The sequence below is a fragment of the Leucopleurus acutus genome (genome assembly GCF_964270905.1).
Source record: "Leucopleurus acutus genome assembly, chromosome: 4".
Classification (NCBI taxonomy): Eukaryota; Metazoa; Chordata; class Mammalia; order Artiodactyla; family Delphinidae; genus Leucopleurus; species Leucopleurus acutus.
The window spans coordinates 128460802-128480038 of NC_139146.1; the positions used below are offsets into that span (position 1 = coordinate 128460802).

Below are 19237 nucleotides of genomic sequence, written 5' to 3' on the forward strand. Positions count from 1 at the left end.
GAAGAGTTTTGACAGCTCAAAGAAACATACCGAAAGCATTTTTTCCTTAATGGAAGAATATGAATTTAAAATAGTTTAAATAGACAACCTTTTCATCGTCTACTTAAATGAGGAAGGATATTTAGTAGTTAAAATGATGTATTAATTATTCATGTAGCCTTCTGCTTAATTTTCACTAAGTAAAACATAAAAACTATAGTATTTGTCAATTGGTTAACTGATTCAATGTTCATTAATTTTAAGTTCCAAAACTTTATGTTGAAAAATCACACTTTTTCTCTCAGGAAACTCAGAAGTCACCCACTTCTTTTTAGTCTCAACTTTCTGGCATGCAAGATAAAAGGATTACACTCTAAAATTTTCTCCAAGGTATCTTCTAACTCAAAAAGAATTCATTATTTTTTCACACATGCAGTTTAATGGCCTCATTTTTAATATATAGATTTGCCTACAGGGAGAGAATATGCAGACAAAAGCATTTAAGATTTTGGTTCCTTAGGCAGTTATAGCTCTTGCTGTTAAACAATAAATTCTTATTCTTTGTTAGACACTAGGCACCTACAAGATTGATTAGAAGCAATCAGTCTTCCCCCAACCAGAGTCATGCTACTGTAGGGATTCTTGTTTAAGATTTGTTACCCCCCCCCCCCCCCGCCAACCTGTCACTTCTCCATTCCATCCATCCTGTTGAGGAACATCACTTCCTACTCAAACTCCTCAGCTAGAAACCTAGGCATCATCCCTCACCCTTCTGACTTCCCTACACACTGCATTCTGACATCAAGCTCTGTCCACTCTACCTTCTAAATATTTCTTAAAATGCCCCTCCCCTCTGCCCTCATCACCACCCACTTCCCACCTGGATCCATGTAAGAACCTTCTGTTTTCTACTCATTCCCCAGAGAGAGAACAAGTTTTCCAAATGATAGTGCATTTTATGTTACTGATATAGCTGAAAAAGTATATCCTAAAGTAATGAACCTTGATTCACGGATAAAATACCACACTGTGAGAGAATTTTTTAAACTCTTACCAATACATATTAAAACTGCACTCACCAAAACAAGGAAAGGATAAACATCTCACTTTAAAATTAGACTTAAAGATATAAATGCGTTATGTCTCTCTCTCTCTCTCTCTCTCTCTCTATATATATATATATATATATATCTCATACATGGATATATGAAAAATAAAGCAGTCCCTGAGGTCCGGAATTGATCTAACATTCACAGCTAGACCTCAATGTTACTATAACCTGATCTGACCTGTGGTCTTCTGTGGGATATCATCTCACAGAATGTTTATATCAAATGAAGCCATTCTGGGACTATGATACAGTGACACAAAAATAAGGTCACTCAATGAGTGATTGCCACTTCGTTACCAACTATAGCTTTTTCCTAAATCTTGTCTGCTCTCACTGTAAATAGGATTTAATGAGATATTCAATCACAGAATTGTCCTTCCTCTGACAGCACCCAATACAGAATGAGTCCCTGCTTTCCTGGAACCAAAGCCCAATTTCTATGACAGCTCTCGCAGCTCTTACTGAGCTGCCCTGAGGTATCCTATAATGTCCATTCCTCCTTACTGCAATGAGTGGCAAACTCAACTTGTTCACCTCCAGGTATGTTCTGGGTGGTCTTTAGCTGAAGAGAACTGAGACACACACACACACACTCAGACATATTCATATTCTCCCTCTCTGTGTCTCTAAAAGCAGTTCTTTGACCATAAGACATTGGTGGGAAATCATTTTGTAAATAATGATCTCATGAATACTACATAGAAGAGGATTTGTGTTACAGAGAACAAACTAGTGGTTACCAGAGGGGAGGGGAGTCGGAAGAGGGGCAAAATAGGTGAAGAGGATTAAGAGTTACAAACTACTAGTTAGAAAATAAATAATTCACAGGAATGTAAGGTACAACAAAGGGAATATAGCCAATATTTTATAACTTTGTATGGTGTGCAATCTATAAAAATATCAAATCACTATGTTATATGCCTGAAACTAATATTGTTAGTCAACTATACTTCAATGAACTTTTTTTTTTTTTTTAAAAAAGAGGATCTGTTTTCTGTACAGAAAGAGGATGGACAGAAGCAGGAAGTGGTTATACACCTTTACTGTTTTCAAGCACAGTGCGGAATAGAAAGTCTTTCCACCTCCTTTGACTCTCTCCAGCGGCATGCCTATGGCTTCCTACCACTGACATCTGTTCCGAGACACTCTGCATTACTTCATATTTAGCAGGTTGACAAACCAATTGTCAACAGTCATGTAATACAACCTGGGTACTTGTTAACCATTAACTTTCATCCTTACTCAACCAAATGAACGGCCTCCTATTTAAGAGGCAAGAGGCTACTAAAAGCTAGGAACTCCCCAATTCCTTGTTCTCTGAAAACCGTCATCCCTACAGATGTATTTCAGTCTGTGCCAATTTCCCCGCCTCTTCTCCCTTTTCAGTGACAAGGGTACCCTCCTCCTATTCAACGTTAAGTCCCTCGCAACATTTGGGTCCTTCCTGCTCCTCGTGCCGAGGTTTCAGGCACATTCTCCTTCTCTCCTCCATTTAACTACACAGGACTTTATAGAGTATCTCCCACTGTGGCACACACAGATCTTACCCCTCTTCGTTCCTCGCCCCCCTCCACCTAATGTGCTTTGGCTTCCATTCACTGCCCAGCTCCTCATCTGGTTTCTCCCACTTCCTCGCCCACAATCGGCTCTTAAGCCACTGCAGCATCACCTTTGCTCCCCGGGCTGAAACACCCTGATCCCAACCACTTCTCTCCTAACTGCCAAATGCCAAGCACTTCTTGTAGTTTCCCTTGGCGTCTTCTGAGGGCACTGGACACCAGTCACGATTCTCGTCCTGCAGGGCCTTTTCCTCCTCAGCTTCCAGGACCTAATTTCTTTTGGCTTTCCTCTTACTTCTTTGGTAGCCCCTTCTCAGTCTGCTTTTCAGGATCCCCTTCTCCCCTGCACCCACCTCATCCTCCTTAGACTCTCTGTGCGCAGCCACATCCCACGGCTTCAATCACCACCCGGACTCTGAGACATCTCCAGCCCAGTCCTTTCTTGAGTTCAAACCACTTCAAGAGCATCTCTACGAGATCATCTACAGCTGTCTCGTGTACCACAAGTCTAAAACTAACTTCACTCCCCATGACTGCCACCCAACCTCAAACACTTCTCTTCTGGAATTCCCCAACTTAACGAAATCACCACCTACACAGTCACCCAGGCAAAAACCAAAACTCCTTTCTCTCTTCTTTTTGCCCCGTATTCAACAGATTTAGCAAAACTGTTGACTTGGTCTAAGCATCTCTGGAACCCAACCCTTCAACCCTGCTCCCTCTCTTTTCTCCCCAGATGAGAGTAGTTCATGAGGCCCCCTCATCCTCCACAGAGCTGTCAAGACAGTATGGTACTGGCACAAAAACGGAAATATAGATCAATGGAACAGGACAGAAAGCCCAGAGATAAACCCACGCACATATGGTCACCTTATCTTTGATAAAGGAGGCAAGAATATACAGTGGAGAAAATAAGCGGTTCTGGGAAAACTGGACAGGTACATGTAAAAGTATGAAACCAGAACACTCCCTAACACCATACACAAAAATAAACTCAAAATGGATTAAAGACCTAAATGTAAGGCCAGACACTATCAAACTCTTAGAGGAAAACATAGGCAGAACACTCTATGACATAAATCACAGCAAGATCCTTTTTGACCCACCTCCTAGACAAATGGAAATAAAAACAAAAATAAACAAATGGGACCTAATGAAACTTAAAAGCTTTTACACAGCAAAGGAAACCATAAACAAGACCAAAAGACAACCCTCCGAATGGGAGAAAATATTTGCAAATGAAGCAAATGACAAAGGATTAATCTCCAAGATTTACAAGCAGCTCATGTAGCTCAATAACAAAAAAACAAACAACTCAATGCAAAAATGGGCAGAAGACCTAAATAGACATTTCTCCAAAGAAGATATACAGACTGCCAACAAACACATGAAAGAATGCTCAACATCATTAATCATTAGAGAAATGCAAATCAGCACTACAATGAGACATCATCTCACACCAGTCAGAATGGCCATCATCAAAAAATCTACAAACAATAAATGCTGGAGAGGGTGTGGAGAAAAGGGAACACTCTTGCACTGTTGGTGGGAATGTAAGTTGATACAGCCACTATGAAGAACAGTATGGAGGTTCCTTAAAAAACTAAAAACAGAACTACCATACGACCCAGCAATCCCACTACTGGGCATATACCCTGAGAAAACCATAATTCAAAAAGAGTCATGTACCAAAATGTTCATTGCAGCTCTATTTACAATAGCCAGGACATGGAAGCAACCTAAGTGTCCATCAACAGATGAATGGATAAAGAAGATGTGGCACATATATACAATGGAATATTACTCAGCCATAAAAAGAAACGAAATTGAGATATTTGTAGTGAGGTGGATGGACCTAGAGTTTGTCATACAGAGTGAAGTAAGTCAGAGAAAGAAAAACAAATACCGTATGCTAACACATACATATGGAATCTAAGAAAAAAAAAAGGTCATGAAGAACCTAGGGGTAAGACGGGAATAAAGACACAGACCTACTAGAGAATGGACTTGAGGATATGGGGAGGGGGAAGGGTAAGCTGGGACAAAGTGAGAGAGTGGCATGGACATATATACATTGCCAAACGTAAAATAGATAGCTAGTGGGAAGCAGCCGCATAGCACAGGGAGCTCAGCTCGGTGCTTTGTGACCACCTAGAGGGGTGGGATAGGGAGGGTGGGAGGGAGGGAGACGCAAGAGGGAAGAGATATGGGAACATATGTATATGTATAACTGATTCACTTTGTTATAAAGCAGAAACTAACACACCATTGTAAAGCAATTATACTCCAATAAAGATGTTAAAAAAATGTAAATCTGATATCTTTTGCCGGCGTCGCTGCCTTCAGAATAAAGACCAAACTCCCCAGCGTATTCACATACTTCCATCTCACCTCTCACCACTCTCCCACAGGCTCCTAAGTTAGTGTCGCAACAGTGTACTTGCTCTTTCCTTCCAAACTCGTCACACCCTCTTATTCTCATTCCTTCTTACATGCTTGAAATAGCCTTCCTCCTCCTCTCTCTTTACCTCTTTTTTTTTTTTTTTTTTTAACTGACCAGTCAAGATTAATCACCCCAGCTAAGGAGGTAAAGCAACAGGAACTTTGATATATTGCTGGAACTTCCATGCCATGTACTTTAAATTGGTTCAATCACTTAGGGAAAACAGGTGGGCATTATCTAGTGATAGATAAGCTGACAATATATACGTTTCCACCCCTGGAAAATACCCTGGAGAAACTGCTGTATATGGGCACCAGAATGTATACACACACACACACACACACACACTCACAGAATGGGCTCAGTAGCCAAAGATGATAACCAATCCACATATCCATCAGCAAGAGAACAGACACACAGATGGTGGTATATTCATATAATGTACTACTACTATGCAGTAATGGAAATGAACAAGCCAGCTATACACAACAACTTGGATGAATTTTACAAATAACGGTGACCAAAAGATAACAAAAGAATAGAATGCAGTAGGATTTAATTTCTTTAAGTTCAAAACTGACAAAAGTAAAACTATACTGATTAGGGATGCCTTCATCAGTGGTAAAAATATAAAGAAAAGCAAGAGTCAGGCTACCGTAACTTGGGAAGGGTTGTAACTAGGAAGGGACAGAGGGAGAGCTTCTCGGATGCTGGCAATACTCTCTGTCTTTCTTTTTTTTTTGGGTGGGGAGCATGCCATGTGGCTTGTGGGATCTTAGTTCCCTGACCAGGGATTGAGCCCGGGCCCTGGCAGTGAAAGCGCAAAGTCCTAACCACTAGACAGCCAGGGAATTCCCAATACTCTGTTTCTTGATAGTAGTCACAAAGGTGTTCACTTCATAATAACTCACTGGGCTGTACGTGTATGTTTTATGAATTTTCTATAGATATGTTTCATAATTTTAAAAATTATGTCACTCTTGTGTTCACTTGTTGTATCCTGAGGCTACAATATATTAACTTCTCATAATCCTTTATTCTTTATCTGTTTCTTCCGGTGGTTCTTAGAGAAGAATTTTTTTTTCGTCAGGTGATTTTGTTGTAGAAGCACAGCTGCCCAGGCCTCACCACAGTTCAACTGAACCAGAATCACTGGAAGGTAGCACCAGAACCTGTGAGTAAGGCTTCCTAACTTCACAGGTGACTCTGAACACAATCTCTGGTTACAAACTACTGCCTGGACTGGAAGCTCCTTGAAAACACTGACTGGCTGACTGTCCCCTTCTTCATGTTACCCACACCTAGCCCAGCACCAACAGCAGGCACTCAAAAGATGTTTGTCCAGGTCATGACAAAAATGCATATTTCCAAAACAAACTTGTACGTCTCACGGTTTGGATTTGCGTTACTTCTAGGTAAAACATTTGCACAGTGTAGGTGTTGACACCCAGTGATCGTGAGAGGCTCAGGTCAGGCTCCTGAGGACATCATGTGTGGTCTGAGACACTCTTAGGTCATTCTACCCCATCAAAGGGCAAACTAAGGCACAGAGGAAAACAAGCAGGCTGTGAGGGCTGCCTAGTACCTACCAAGTTCTTTTTTTCACTTCACACCATCAAAGCACCAAGAGTCCATGCACATTTTAGTCCAATAAATGCACTGTGTCTTTCAACCAATGGAACATGTGTGTGGGTGTGTATGGGTTTGTGTGTGTACTATATACAAAATATATTTTAATAGCTAAATCAAAATAGTCCCTTAACATTTAAAATGTCAATTTACTGTTAGAAATTACAAATAGCTAAACGCATATTTACACAGTTGGAAGTTCCACAACAGAATGCTTTAGCCTACTTTTCTATCAGTTACTATGAAAGTCTCTTATCCACCTCTGTTAAAATACTTACATTAACTGCCTAAAACCACTAATTAGCTTGTAATTACAAACTATTTTTGACATTTACGGCAGAAAATCAGTTATACAAAATTTGGACATTGAGACTATACCTAACTCTTGGAGCAGAAGCAAGCACTGAACTTTATGGTGAAAAAGAAAACTTGTTTACAAGTCTAAAGTGCAAGGACTATTTGTAGAGACATGGATGGACCTAGAGACTGTCAGACAGAGTGAAGTAAGTCAGAAAGAGAAAAACAAATGTCATATATTAACACATATATGTGGAATCTGAAAAAATTGGTATAGACTGTCTTTTTCCAAAGCAGAAATAGAGACACAGACATAGAGAACAAACATATGGGATTCCTAGGGGGAAAGGGGGGGTGGGATGAATTGGGAGACTGGGATTGACATATATATGATATTGACACTATGTATAAAATAGATAACTAATGAGAACCTACCGTACAGCACAGGGAACTCTACTCAATGCTCTGTGGTGACCTAAACAAGAAGGAAATCCAAAACAGAAGGGATATATGTATACATATAGCTGATTCACTTTGCTGTATAATATAAACTAACAATATTGTAAAGCAACTATACGCCAATAAAAAAATAATAATAAAGTGTAAGGACTCATCAAACTTAAGGAAAAGCCTCCCTATACACACACACACACACACACACACACAGATTTAAATATGGTAACAGAGGAAAGAAAAGAAAGTATGGCTGACACTTAAGGTCTAATATCTGCAAAAATCTTAAAAACCTAAATTCTTTCCCAACTTCCAAAATTGAGAAAGAAATTACTTCCAAAAGAATGTAACCAAGGAAAATAAATTTGGGTATGTTGCATCTACAAGGTGGTTTGATGTCCTTAATGAAGTACAGCATCTGTGAGACTGTCCTATCGGGTAGACAATAATGTGAATACCTCCATCCAAAGCACATCAAGGACACATTCCCACACCCAGCTGGTTCATTAGAATACAGGGTAAAGAAAAGACAGACTGATTACTATTCTGTTGTGGCAAACAGCTTATTGGGTTTTCTACCCAAACTGTACAGTGTGCAGAATTTAACCTTATGGGAACCAGCATGGTAACATAAAGTACACTGCTCTCACCTGGATGCTGTTCCCTTCTGTACTCATTTGGTTTATCTCTGGACCACTGCTGGCACATTCACAAAATGAATGTAACAGCCTTTCCTACAGGGAGGGGCTGAGGACACAAGATGAGATCTTTCACCCCTAAGACCAGTGCCCCTTCAACACATCTGAAGGCAACAGGCTGAAAATGATTGTGATACCCTCCACGGAGAAAGGTGTGGAGACATTACACTGAACATCTGGGTATGTAGGAAGAAGTATGTCCACAAATCAACGCTTCAGCATTGAAATTTGGGAGGAGTTAACTTAAGACCAAAGAAATTATGTAAAAGTAAAAACAAAAATGCTACTCACTAACCAAAAAGCCTTAAAGCTTACCTACTGAAAAAAAAAAATTCTATCTAATCTCCTGGTAGGATGGAACCTACAGATCAGATCCGTTATTTGTCTTCTTGCTGCTCAAACCTGAGCCAACTGCATCCCACAATCTACAAGCATTCACCTTGGCAATTTTAATTCTGTCCTTTTTTTTTTTGGCTGCGCCACGTGGCTTGCGGGATCTGTTCCCAGCCAGAGATAGAACTGAGGGCCATGGCAGTGAAAGCCCAGGATCCTAACCACTAGGCAACCAGGGAACTCCCAATTCTGTAGTTAATTTGATGATAAGACCTAAAATGTTTATATCATCTTATTCTGGAACATCTGAATGTCTATTTCTAAATCAAGTGCAGCCAGGCCACTCCGTGCCCACAGCCTCAACTCCTTTGGCATCAAGTGGTGTAACTTTGCTGGGAGTTAATGAGGAAGAAGTGGACTTACTATATGTACAAGACATGCACAGAGAGTTAAGGCCAGAGGACATAATTTTACTCTGCGGGAATGAAGGCTTGTTAGCAGGGCAAAACTGACTCGTCACACGGCATTGTGAGATACAGCACAGCAAACTCAGCGTTCAGCACCATGGTCACACTGGGAACAGTTTAGTTTGAGCAAATAGCATCTGGAGCTTTATGTTGCTACTCTGCATTTTTATTGGTTATACAGTTTTGTTGGTTTTTAGGCTGTCTCGTTTGGGTTGTATTGGTGTGTAAGAGCTATATGCATAAGTACATCTACCTTTATAAATATTTAAGTGACAATGTATTTAAAGTAATTAAGGCAATGCTGGGCTTCTGCAACTTGGTTGTTAGATTTTTACATTGTTTTTCAATTTTAATTATCCCAAACCTTGCAAAAGTTTGAGAAACACTGCAATTTTAAGGATACTGAGAAAGAGATCTTCAAACCAAAATGTGCCCATCTTACACTTATTTGTAAGTAAACTGGGGCATAATGGATATAGGGTCAGTCCTTCAGTTGGCTCATCATCTGAGTAGAGGTAAAAACCTCCCTCAACAGAGTTTCCCCAGCTTCTGGAGATCTTTGCTTAAGACCTTCCTCCCTCACCGCCACTCCCCCAACCCTTTAAATCTCACTTTGAGTCTAAGAGGAAGACTTGGCTCCAGTTTTAAGCAAGTGACGATAGTGAGAATAGCTCAAAAAGATTCAGTGCAAGTGATGAAGGATTCAGAAACCAGATGTTTGTCAAAAAAGAGTAGTGATGTTTAGGGGATGGGCAGAAGGGGGAAACCGTAAAGCATGACCACTGTCATAAAATGTCTGAAGGGCTGCCATGTTGCTCCACCTGGAGTCTTACGTAGCTCCAAACGGTGGCTCTAGAATTACGGGGGGAAGTTACAAGGATGCACATTTTGGTTTCAGATGCTGAGGACCACTCCCATTTATCGAAGAGACACTGCTCACCAGGACTCTGCTAAGTGTTACAAGTTCATGTAGAACCTTCCAGCTATTGGCCTTGATCACTAAACTAAGAAGAGATGAGTTTAGGTCAGGCTATTTCTCAAGTTCGTTCTTTTGCAGAGGCTTGATGAAGAGTATAACCAGTAGTAAGTTTCCATAACTCCTTTTTCTTTTCCTGCTTCCTTAAGAGATGAGGTAGAATACTGTTAAAAGACGAAGATAATGGACAAGGATATTGGGGAAGAGAGCATCAATCACTGCCTTTCAGAAATAACGACACTGTTATTACATAAAAATTAACAAAGTAATCTGAGGTTTGTAAAACATACACAGTGGAGGAAGAAATAAATCAATGACAATTTAAAAACTTCTATTGTGATACATTTTGGTTGCAAGTGATTATAATTTAACCAACATATAAACAAATCGTAACACAGTAGGTCATAATTGTAGATTATTTTAGTTATGTTGAGACATTAGTAAATGTTATAGTGTAATCAAAAGTACTAAAGTTGATCTCACAAATCAGTATTTCCCCATTCCTTGTCTTGAAGGTAGTAGCTTCTGACAAATTACAATATGGCTAGTCTACTGCTTCAGGCTGCAAGAGATATGGCAAACAGGGTAAAATAGCCTGGATTAGAGCAAAAATTATAGCATGTCAATGAATGAAACAGTATCTAAATTCTAGCCTTAAATTATATTTCCAACTCATAGAATTTAAAAAGTATTGTAGAGGGACTTCCCTGGTGGCACAGTGGTTAAGGATCCGCCTGCCAATGCAGGGGACACTGGTTCAAGCCCTGGTCCAGGAAGATCCCACGTGCCGTGGAGCAACTAAGCCCGTGCGCCACAACTACTGAGCCTGTGCTCTGGAGCCTGTGAGCCACAACTACTAAGCCCACGAGCCACAACTACTGAGCCCACATGCCACAACTACTGAGCCCACATGCCACATCTACTGAAGCCCGTGCGCCTAGAGCCTGTGCTCTGCAACAAGAGAAGCCACCACAATGAGAAGCCTGTGCACCGCAACGAAGAGTAGCCCCCGCTCTCCACGACTAGAGAAACCCCACGCACAGCAACGAAGACCCAATGCGGCCAAAAAAAAAAAGTATCGTACAATGCAGATTGTATTTAAACTATATGTGAAATAAATTTTCTAAAGACAATGCTTAAAATAAGAATGCTAAAAGATGAACGAAACTAAGTCTTAGCTACGTCAGAGAACAAACTCAAAGCAGATGCTGAAAATATTAGGGGGCTTAGAATAGTCCTGGGATTTAAACATACATTCAAAATAAAGGTACAAAAATTTGATTATGAAAAATGTCCAAAGAGAAAAATCACGTCAGGCATCTCAGACACTAGTGAAATTGATAAATTGTTAACATACAAATATACTGCATCCCTTTTTTCTTGAATAAAAACTTATTTCAAAACTGAAATATGAAAGGGCAAGGAATATTTGCCTTTTGCATGACCTTATTTGACCTCTGCAAATCTAGCCAACTGTCCAGCTGGCTGTCTTAACTAAGAAAGATTTTTTAAAAACCAATATCCACCTATTCCCACCTATCAGAATACCTTATATATGGCACAAAAGTAAAATTAATCATCAAACATCAAGTGCCAGAAGTATTTATTGTTAGGATAAATGAATTAACAAAATGACCATGGTCTCAGCCCTCAATGGGCCTGTACATAATTTTCCCTCTCCTGAGAAGATTCTATGGGGAAGAGCCTCCTATAGGTTATTGAGGGTTTAAGAACTCCATCTAAACCCAGGTAACCACATTCAATCACAAAACCTGGCCAACTTTTAGAGACACGGAGCCAGACAGATCATTTCTCTTTCCCACTTCCAGAAGCACTTCCCAAGATCACTGAACTTTAAAGGGGAAGCAGCCTTAGCAATTACCTAACCTTCTTCATTTTGCAGATAAGGAAACCAAAGTCAAGCAAGACAACTCTGCAGAATTTGAATGCACAGACCCTACTATGCCGGTGTACAGGATAATGTATGGTTCATTTCAGGAACCATACACAAAACATCCTAAAACTGTCTTTACATCTGCAGTGACTGAGGAACTACCACCATCTTCATTTTCCAAATATAAATAACTAACAGGTTTGGCTGCAGCGGTGATGCAGCTCTAGACTGCTGATACATGACCTATGCACACTTCAGGGGTCAGAATGGACCCCATCTCACAGGTGGTAGAACATAGCAGTTAAGAATACAGAAGTTGAAAGGCCAAGGAGAAAGGCCTCTTCTGACTGGTACAAGGGGACAATTTCTCTATCCTCTGAGTCTCAGTCTCCCCAGCTGCAAAATGGGGAAGACAATGCAGCCATATTCCATAAGGGATAACAAGGGTGATATAAAACACAAAGTATCTCACATAATGATTGCATATAAAACATCTAAAAAATGGTAGCAATGTTGAGAAGAATAGGATCCCTAATCCTTAGGGTAATGGTTTACTTTATCAATAGAAGAGACAAAAACAGAAGTGGTAGGAGCATGGGCGAGTAGGGATGAGAAGAGACCTAGCCAGGCAGTACAGACCCAGAGAAACTCCCCTGGCCCTCTCTACAATGAAGAAAGCAGTTTGACAATCACTAGTCAAGGGAATATCTAGTTTCCCTTATTTCATATGACAGGGCCATAAAATGTCCATTTCCATAGTTTAAAACCTCATGAAATAGTGATCTTTTCTTATAACTACCAGTGTATCATTCTGTCTGACCCTCATCTCATAAATGCTCTCCCAAGTATTTCCCTTCTTCCCCCAACCCTTTAGAATTCTTTATTCTGCAAATGAAAATTTCTCTTCCCATTACCTCTGGAAAGAGCTTATTATGCAGCTGCGTTATAGCAGACCTGAGTTCCCCTGTTTTGAGGAAATGAGAAGAAGAAAACAATCAGATTTATAGAAGCAAGTACTGAGGAAGAGTCATTCTCTCCACAGCGATGAGTCAGCAGAGCATCTCTGATTTATCTGAACTATAATCCAATTTTTCAAAATACATATTTTCACAAATACATAGAAACAACCCTATTCAAACTTAATTCATACAAAACTTCCCTTGACAATCAAGAGACTTAGAGGTAAAGTCATTTCGTGGGCTATTTATTTAATGAACTTATTGTGTCCAAGATCCCTAACCTCACGGCATGCTTAGTCTAGGGCAAAAAACAGACCCAATATACCTGTAATTATAAAGGTAAGTGTCACAATAGAGGAAAGGAAAAATGCTGTGAGTAAGCAAATGGCAGAGTTCTAAGCTTGACCTCAGGCCTTGGTTCCAACATCTGTTCCTCGGGCAATCCTTTTCCATTGTCCTGGCCAGTGTGGTCCTCCTGCCCCAGCTCATTACCACTTCACTTACAGCCCTGCAGCTGGAACCATCGTGTGTGTGTGTGTGTGTGTGTGTGTGTGTGTGTGTGTGTGTGTGTGTGTGCATTCTAGAACTGTACCCCCAGCACCTGAAACAACAACAACTATGCTCTCAATCGACAACAGTTTGAGACCAATGCCCCTGAGGTCTGGGAAGAGATTTCATAGAAAGATGATATTTGAAGAGGGTCTTGGATCTAGGAGGATCTAGGAGTCTGCCAGGTAGAGAAGGTTTTGCAGACTGATGATTCAATGTTAAACTGCTATGTCCAATCATCATGCTTGCCTTATATAAATGTGTACTGCTTTTGACTACTATGTGCAGATACCTTACATCTCACGGGTTTATGTTGCCTTCCTCACTGTAACAAGTTCCAAGAGCTCAGTTTCTATTATTACTCTAAAAATCTATCATTCAAGGGGATAAAACCTATAGTCTGAGTTCTTATGCATTTTTACTTAAATGTTAACTTAATTTTTACTTAAATGTAAACTCATTTTTGCTTAAATATAACTGTCACCATATTTTGGTTTAACACCTTCAAAGAGATTGAATAACCAAAGAGATTCAATAAACTAGGCTTAGTAGGAGAATCTCAAAAACTTCAAATGCTTGATTTTCTTAGAACTTTATTTTTCTTAAATTCAAGTTAATTCAAACTAATTTTCAAGTTAACTTAATGGAAGTTTTCAAGTTAACTTAATGGAAGAATGGAACTGTCACCTGTCAAAATAATCAAAATTCTCTCACATGCCAAAAAATCCAATCAGTTTATTTATTGGTGACTGAGGAGTAAACTGACATATTACTTTGGAATGAAAGAGGCAGACACGGGTAGCTCTTAATTTTTTGGCTCCTGTCAAAACACTTCATCAGAGCCATATACCCACTCCCTGCTGTGTAGGACATTTGCAGCTTTGTCGATTTTCCGGAAGATAGGTTCTGGGTAGGGAAAGGCAGCCCAGGCCATCAGACACTCAATGAATAACCACTTAGGCAGGGGAAGGGTATATACTTCTAGACCAGAAAGGATCTAACTTAGGTGATCTGCCAACCTCTCTTTCAACAGAAAAGGTCACTAAGGCTGAGAACAGAGGTGAATTTTTCTCAAATCCACAGAACCTAGGGACCCCAACTTGGTCACGCATTGTTTCTACCGTCCTTGGGCATCTCTCTTTGGGACATCAAAATAATTATAGCTTAAATGTTCTGAACAAGAGAACACTCACGGAAAAAAAAAACCTGAGACCAAGAGTTCTGACTGAGAACTTAGGAAGGTACCATCCAGACATCTTCAGCTGTCTATCAGAGATGTGACACGGTTGGCTGGCTCATGGCTTCAGACAGCTCAACCTGATTTTCCCAGGACTGACTGTTATGACTCACAGTCCTCCTTTGAGAGAAGGTCCCCACCCAGTTGTAAAGACTAAACAGGATCACAGGGACGCACAGCACTAACTCATTGAAATTAATGCAGCAAGGGGAGCTAAAACAATAGGGCTCAAAATGCCTGCTGGTTTAGTGTAGTGCAGGAGTACCAGCCTGCCTACACCTGAACAGTTTTTGGTCTCCAGAGACTCTCAAGGGCAGAAGAAAAAAATCTGGGCCATGCAAATTTCTTTTGTCATCTGAGTTGAAAGGGACTGAGGCTCTGAGTGAGTGTTCATGCCTAGCTATCTTGAGTCATCACTTTCTATTCTCCACTGAAAACATTTTAGGAAAACAACGTTTTGGGAAAAACAGTTTCTCCTAAACTACAAATTTCATGGAATGGAAGAGGCAAATGAGAGATCAGCTGAACATAATGGTGTAAAAAATACTATCAGAATCTTTATTAAAAATGATGAACTAAGATGAAACAGTCAATTTTGACAACATGGGAAATACCACAGACCTATTTTTACTGATGCAAAGAATAACTTCACAGGTAGCTGGTTAGTTCTTCTGCATGATAAATCTGAACATTCGAGTACACAATTTTAACTAAAAGTTGAAACTATTTAAATTCTTGAATAGTTGATAGTAAACATTGATGGTTCTTTTCTTAAAAACCGCCTAGAAACAGGGTATTCCACTCATTTTGTGGGAAATTCAAGACTTAGACAAAGATCTATTGTCAGACAGAATGCCACTATGACAAAAGAAGTGCTCAAATTTTCTTCTTTTCCAGTACTTGTAGTATATTTAATAAAATGTAATTTTATTATATTTGAAACAAGTGGGCAATTGGCTATACTAGGGAAACATTTCCATGGTGCAAATATTTGTGTTCTATCATTATTTTTCATATTGTGGTGTAATTTGGACTCTACATATGCTTATGGTTCCCCCTCCTCCACAAATCAGTGAATGAATGATTCAAAGGGTATTTATCAACCTTCAATTTATAGTTGAACCTACAGTTTGAGAATCAGACTAAGTGGACCATGCACCACTTGGGCAATAACAAACTCAATGTACAATATGTGCTCTCACTTAATATGCATAATGGACACCTTGACCATCTTCCCTAGGATCATGTTCACCTCTGGAGTACATTCATTTCATGTAGCAAATACACTGTTAAAATTACTTCTGAGAAGGATATTAAAACTACTGTCCCTCCTCAGACCACACCAGGCACAGTATCCCAAGGGCATGTGAGTAATGAGTGTTTAAGTAAAAGAGGCATTGCCTTAATCCTTCCACAGGGCTACTAATCTAGCTTTGGGTCAATCAGAAAATTCATTACTCAGTTTTGAAATATCTAGGCAAATGTAGCTTTTAAGTATGTAACAGGATAAAGCAATAAAGCCCTTTTAACAATGTATCTTCATTTTATTTATACTCCTCTGGTTGTCATCTCCTCCTCCGGAAGCCTTTAAAACCAAAACACTCAAGTGAGCAGGAGAATTTGTGAAGTCACACACACACTCTCTCTCTCTCACTCTCTCTCCCTCTCCCTCTCCCTCTCTCTCTCTCTCTCTCTCTGAAAAGACAACTTAGTTTTGGCTGGGTCCTCATCTAGCCAGGGCAAGGAAGACTTTTGGTAACAGTGACTAAATAGAATCTCAACCACTTTCAGGACTCCGCAGTGTGGCTACATCAATTTATTAAAAGTGAATTGTAGATGAAAGGCCATATACTGCAGGTCCTGTATGACAAGGCATGTTGCTTAAGTTTCCCCATGTGTAAAATGGACAGTGTCTTCAGAACATAAGAACATGATGTGCTAATATAAGAAAAATAGTTGGCTTCAAGTTCAGTTTCCTTCCCCTGCCAAGCCAACATTGCTATGACTACCATAGCAATATGTGCCATTTGCATTAAGAAAGATGCATGAGAGCAGACTGTATATAAACACACAGTCAGCACATACTTGGGTTCTGTCTGATCTTTATGGGTGGTGTTTACTTCTGGATATAGGTTCTTAACTACTAGTAATGCTTTCTCTCCCTGAAGTGAAAGAAGAGTAAATACTGCAGGAATTCAAGGATGACACAACATACAATCAAGCAGTCCCTTCGAGTCAAGCACGGTTGACACCCTAGGCCTAATTTATAAGGGGCCCCACCTGCTGATTCCAATGGCCTTTGTCACCCTAACTAGCTACTTTCAGTAGGGGAGGATGCAGGAGAGATTGACCTTGATTCACCTCATTATCAACCAAACGTGGAAAACCCTTTAGCACAACTGTTCTCAATCTCTGCAGCACATTCAAATCTCCTGAGGAGCTTTGAAAACTCCAGATGCCCCGACCACAGGCCAAACCAATTACATCCAAGTATCCGGGGATGGGACCCAGACACCCATATTTCTTAAAGTCCCCAGTGATCCAAGATGCAACCAAGGTTGAGAACCACTGTCTTGGATCGCCCCTCCTGACCTCATGGAACTTCTGCTGCAAGGCAAACCAGGAAAGCCAACCTAGAGTGTTTCACAACCACGGCTTCTGAGTAGAGCAGGTGCAACAGGGTCCTGAACACTGAAACACAGGTGCCGGCACTGAGCTCCACACAGGGGGCTGAACAGACAGCTTATGAGCTAGAGGGTTACCCTGATCCTCTCATGAGACTTTTTGCACTTCAAAAAAGCAAAAAACAAAAGCAAGTCCGCCAATCTTAAGAGATGTCACCAAATCCCGTTAGGATTTCTTTCTTTTGGGAAGGACAGTCAGAGTATATGTGGAAGCGCGCCCCACCCATAGAGCCTGCGGAAAAGAAGACAGAGCTGCACAACTCCTGCGGCCGCCTAGAAAACCCCCCGCAGGCTCCCCCAGCGCCGGGAGAGCGCGTGCACCTGTCGGCACGCGGGGCCGCACCTGCCGCGCCGGGCCTTCCCTCCTACCTTCCAGCAGCTCGTCCAGGCTGGTGACCTTCCGGCTGCCGTCGATGGTGTAGATGGTGCGGACACCCTGGGGCAGGTTCACGTTGTCCGACAGGGAGCGGGTGAGCTCCATAAGCAGCGCATCGAAGGACCGGAAGCGGTCGCCGGAGATGGCAAACACCAGGCCCTTGAAGTAGCGGTCCCCATTCCGGTAGAAGCGCGCCTTCTTGGCCTTCTTCTCCGAGCTCAGGGCCTGCAGGGTCCGCGTACGGTAGAAGCTGCAGTGGGCACTGTGCGCCGGGCTGGGGATGAGCCCGTTCCCCTTCGGGCCGGAGCTGCTGCTGCCCCCGGAGGAGCTGGGCGCCCCTCTCCGCGACCCCGGCCGCGGCCTTTTGTCCCGTTCCTCAAAGTGTTCCAGCTCGATACTCCTGGTGCTGGCCATCACGGCTGCTCCAGGGGCGCTCCCACGAAACACGTCCCAGCCAAAGCCTGCAGGTAGCCCAGGGTCAAGGCGAGCACCGGCTCAGGGACGTCTAACTGCAAGCAGCCTCAGAGCGCCGGGACACCCAGCTCTGGCATCCCGCCCTCTCCTCGCAGGTGGAGCCGCGGAGGCGCCGGCCGGCCCGCGCCCCCCTAAAAGTGGCCGCAGCGCCGAGCTGCCCAGTTCATTGTCCGGCGCGCCTCGCTCTGTCCCTCCCGCTCGCCGGGGAGCCCCACGCCCCCCCAGGCGCCTCCTCCACCCGGCCACGCCTCACAACTCCCTCCCGGGAGCCCGCCGGCCGCCGCCAAGTTGGGCCGCCCGAAGCTCGCCCTGGACCCGCGGGCGCGCACAAAGCTCGGGCGCCCGCCGCGGCTCGCGTCCGCCCGCCGCTCCCGGGAGATCCGAGGGGAAGGAAGGAAGGGAGGGGGAGGGGCCGCGAGCGTGGGAGAGGCGCCGCTGGGGCGTCGGCCCGGCTCCGGCCCCGGCCCGCTCACGCGCCCGGCCCGAGGCCCGGAATGCCGCGCCGCCGCCTCGCTCGCCTCCAGGCCCTGCCCGAGGGGCGGCGCGCGCTGGCTGGGGCCGAGAGCACGGTGCAGGCCAGTCCCTCCCGGAGTCTGGCCCTAGCGGGAAATAACGCAGCCCGCCTCCCCCGCAGCCGGCCGGCCCGGCCCACCCGCGAGCATCCGCCCCCGGGCCCGACCGCACCGCCTGCCCAGCCCGCTGTCAGGGCTGGAGGGGGCTTCTTGCTCCCCGAGGGATGCCAAACCCCGGAGGGAGAGAGGTGGGAGAGGAGGCTCTACAGCGCGAGAAGATCGGCCCCTCCAGGGTCCTAGGCGGCCCCGCCCGCCTGACAGCCCCAACCCCGCTCCGCGCGCTGATGGGCGCAGCCGCGGCGCGCGCTCCTCCGCCTGGGAAACGGAACCGCGCAGGTCAAAAAAACTACAAAGGAAGGAGATTCAAGGGCAGGGATCACATCCCTTAGCCAGCCTCCAAATGAGGAGCCGAGGCTAAACTAGGGCAGGAACCTGAAACATGGCATTGAGTTGGGGCTATTTATTTTTTAAAAGGAAATCTGGAGCTTTATTTAAAAATCCTTTGATAAAACAATTTCCGTTGCAGATTCGCTAACATGGTTCGTTC

The 19237-nt window shown here is 42.9% G+C and overlaps 1 protein-coding gene across 1 annotated transcript in view; it reads right to left on the reverse strand.

The window, feature by feature from the left end:
* DCLK2 (doublecortin like kinase 2) overlaps positions 1–18058 on the reverse strand; it is a gene marked incomplete at both ends in the record, with an annotated part of 153636 nt that extends 135578 nt beyond the window's left edge. Inside the window, one exon of the mRNA XM_082838505.1 lies at positions 17638–18058. Coding sequence (XP_082694631.1) covers positions 17638–18058 — 421 coding nt within the window. The remainder of the gene's footprint in view (positions 1–17637) is intronic.
* Positions 18059–19237: the final 1179 nt, after the last annotated feature.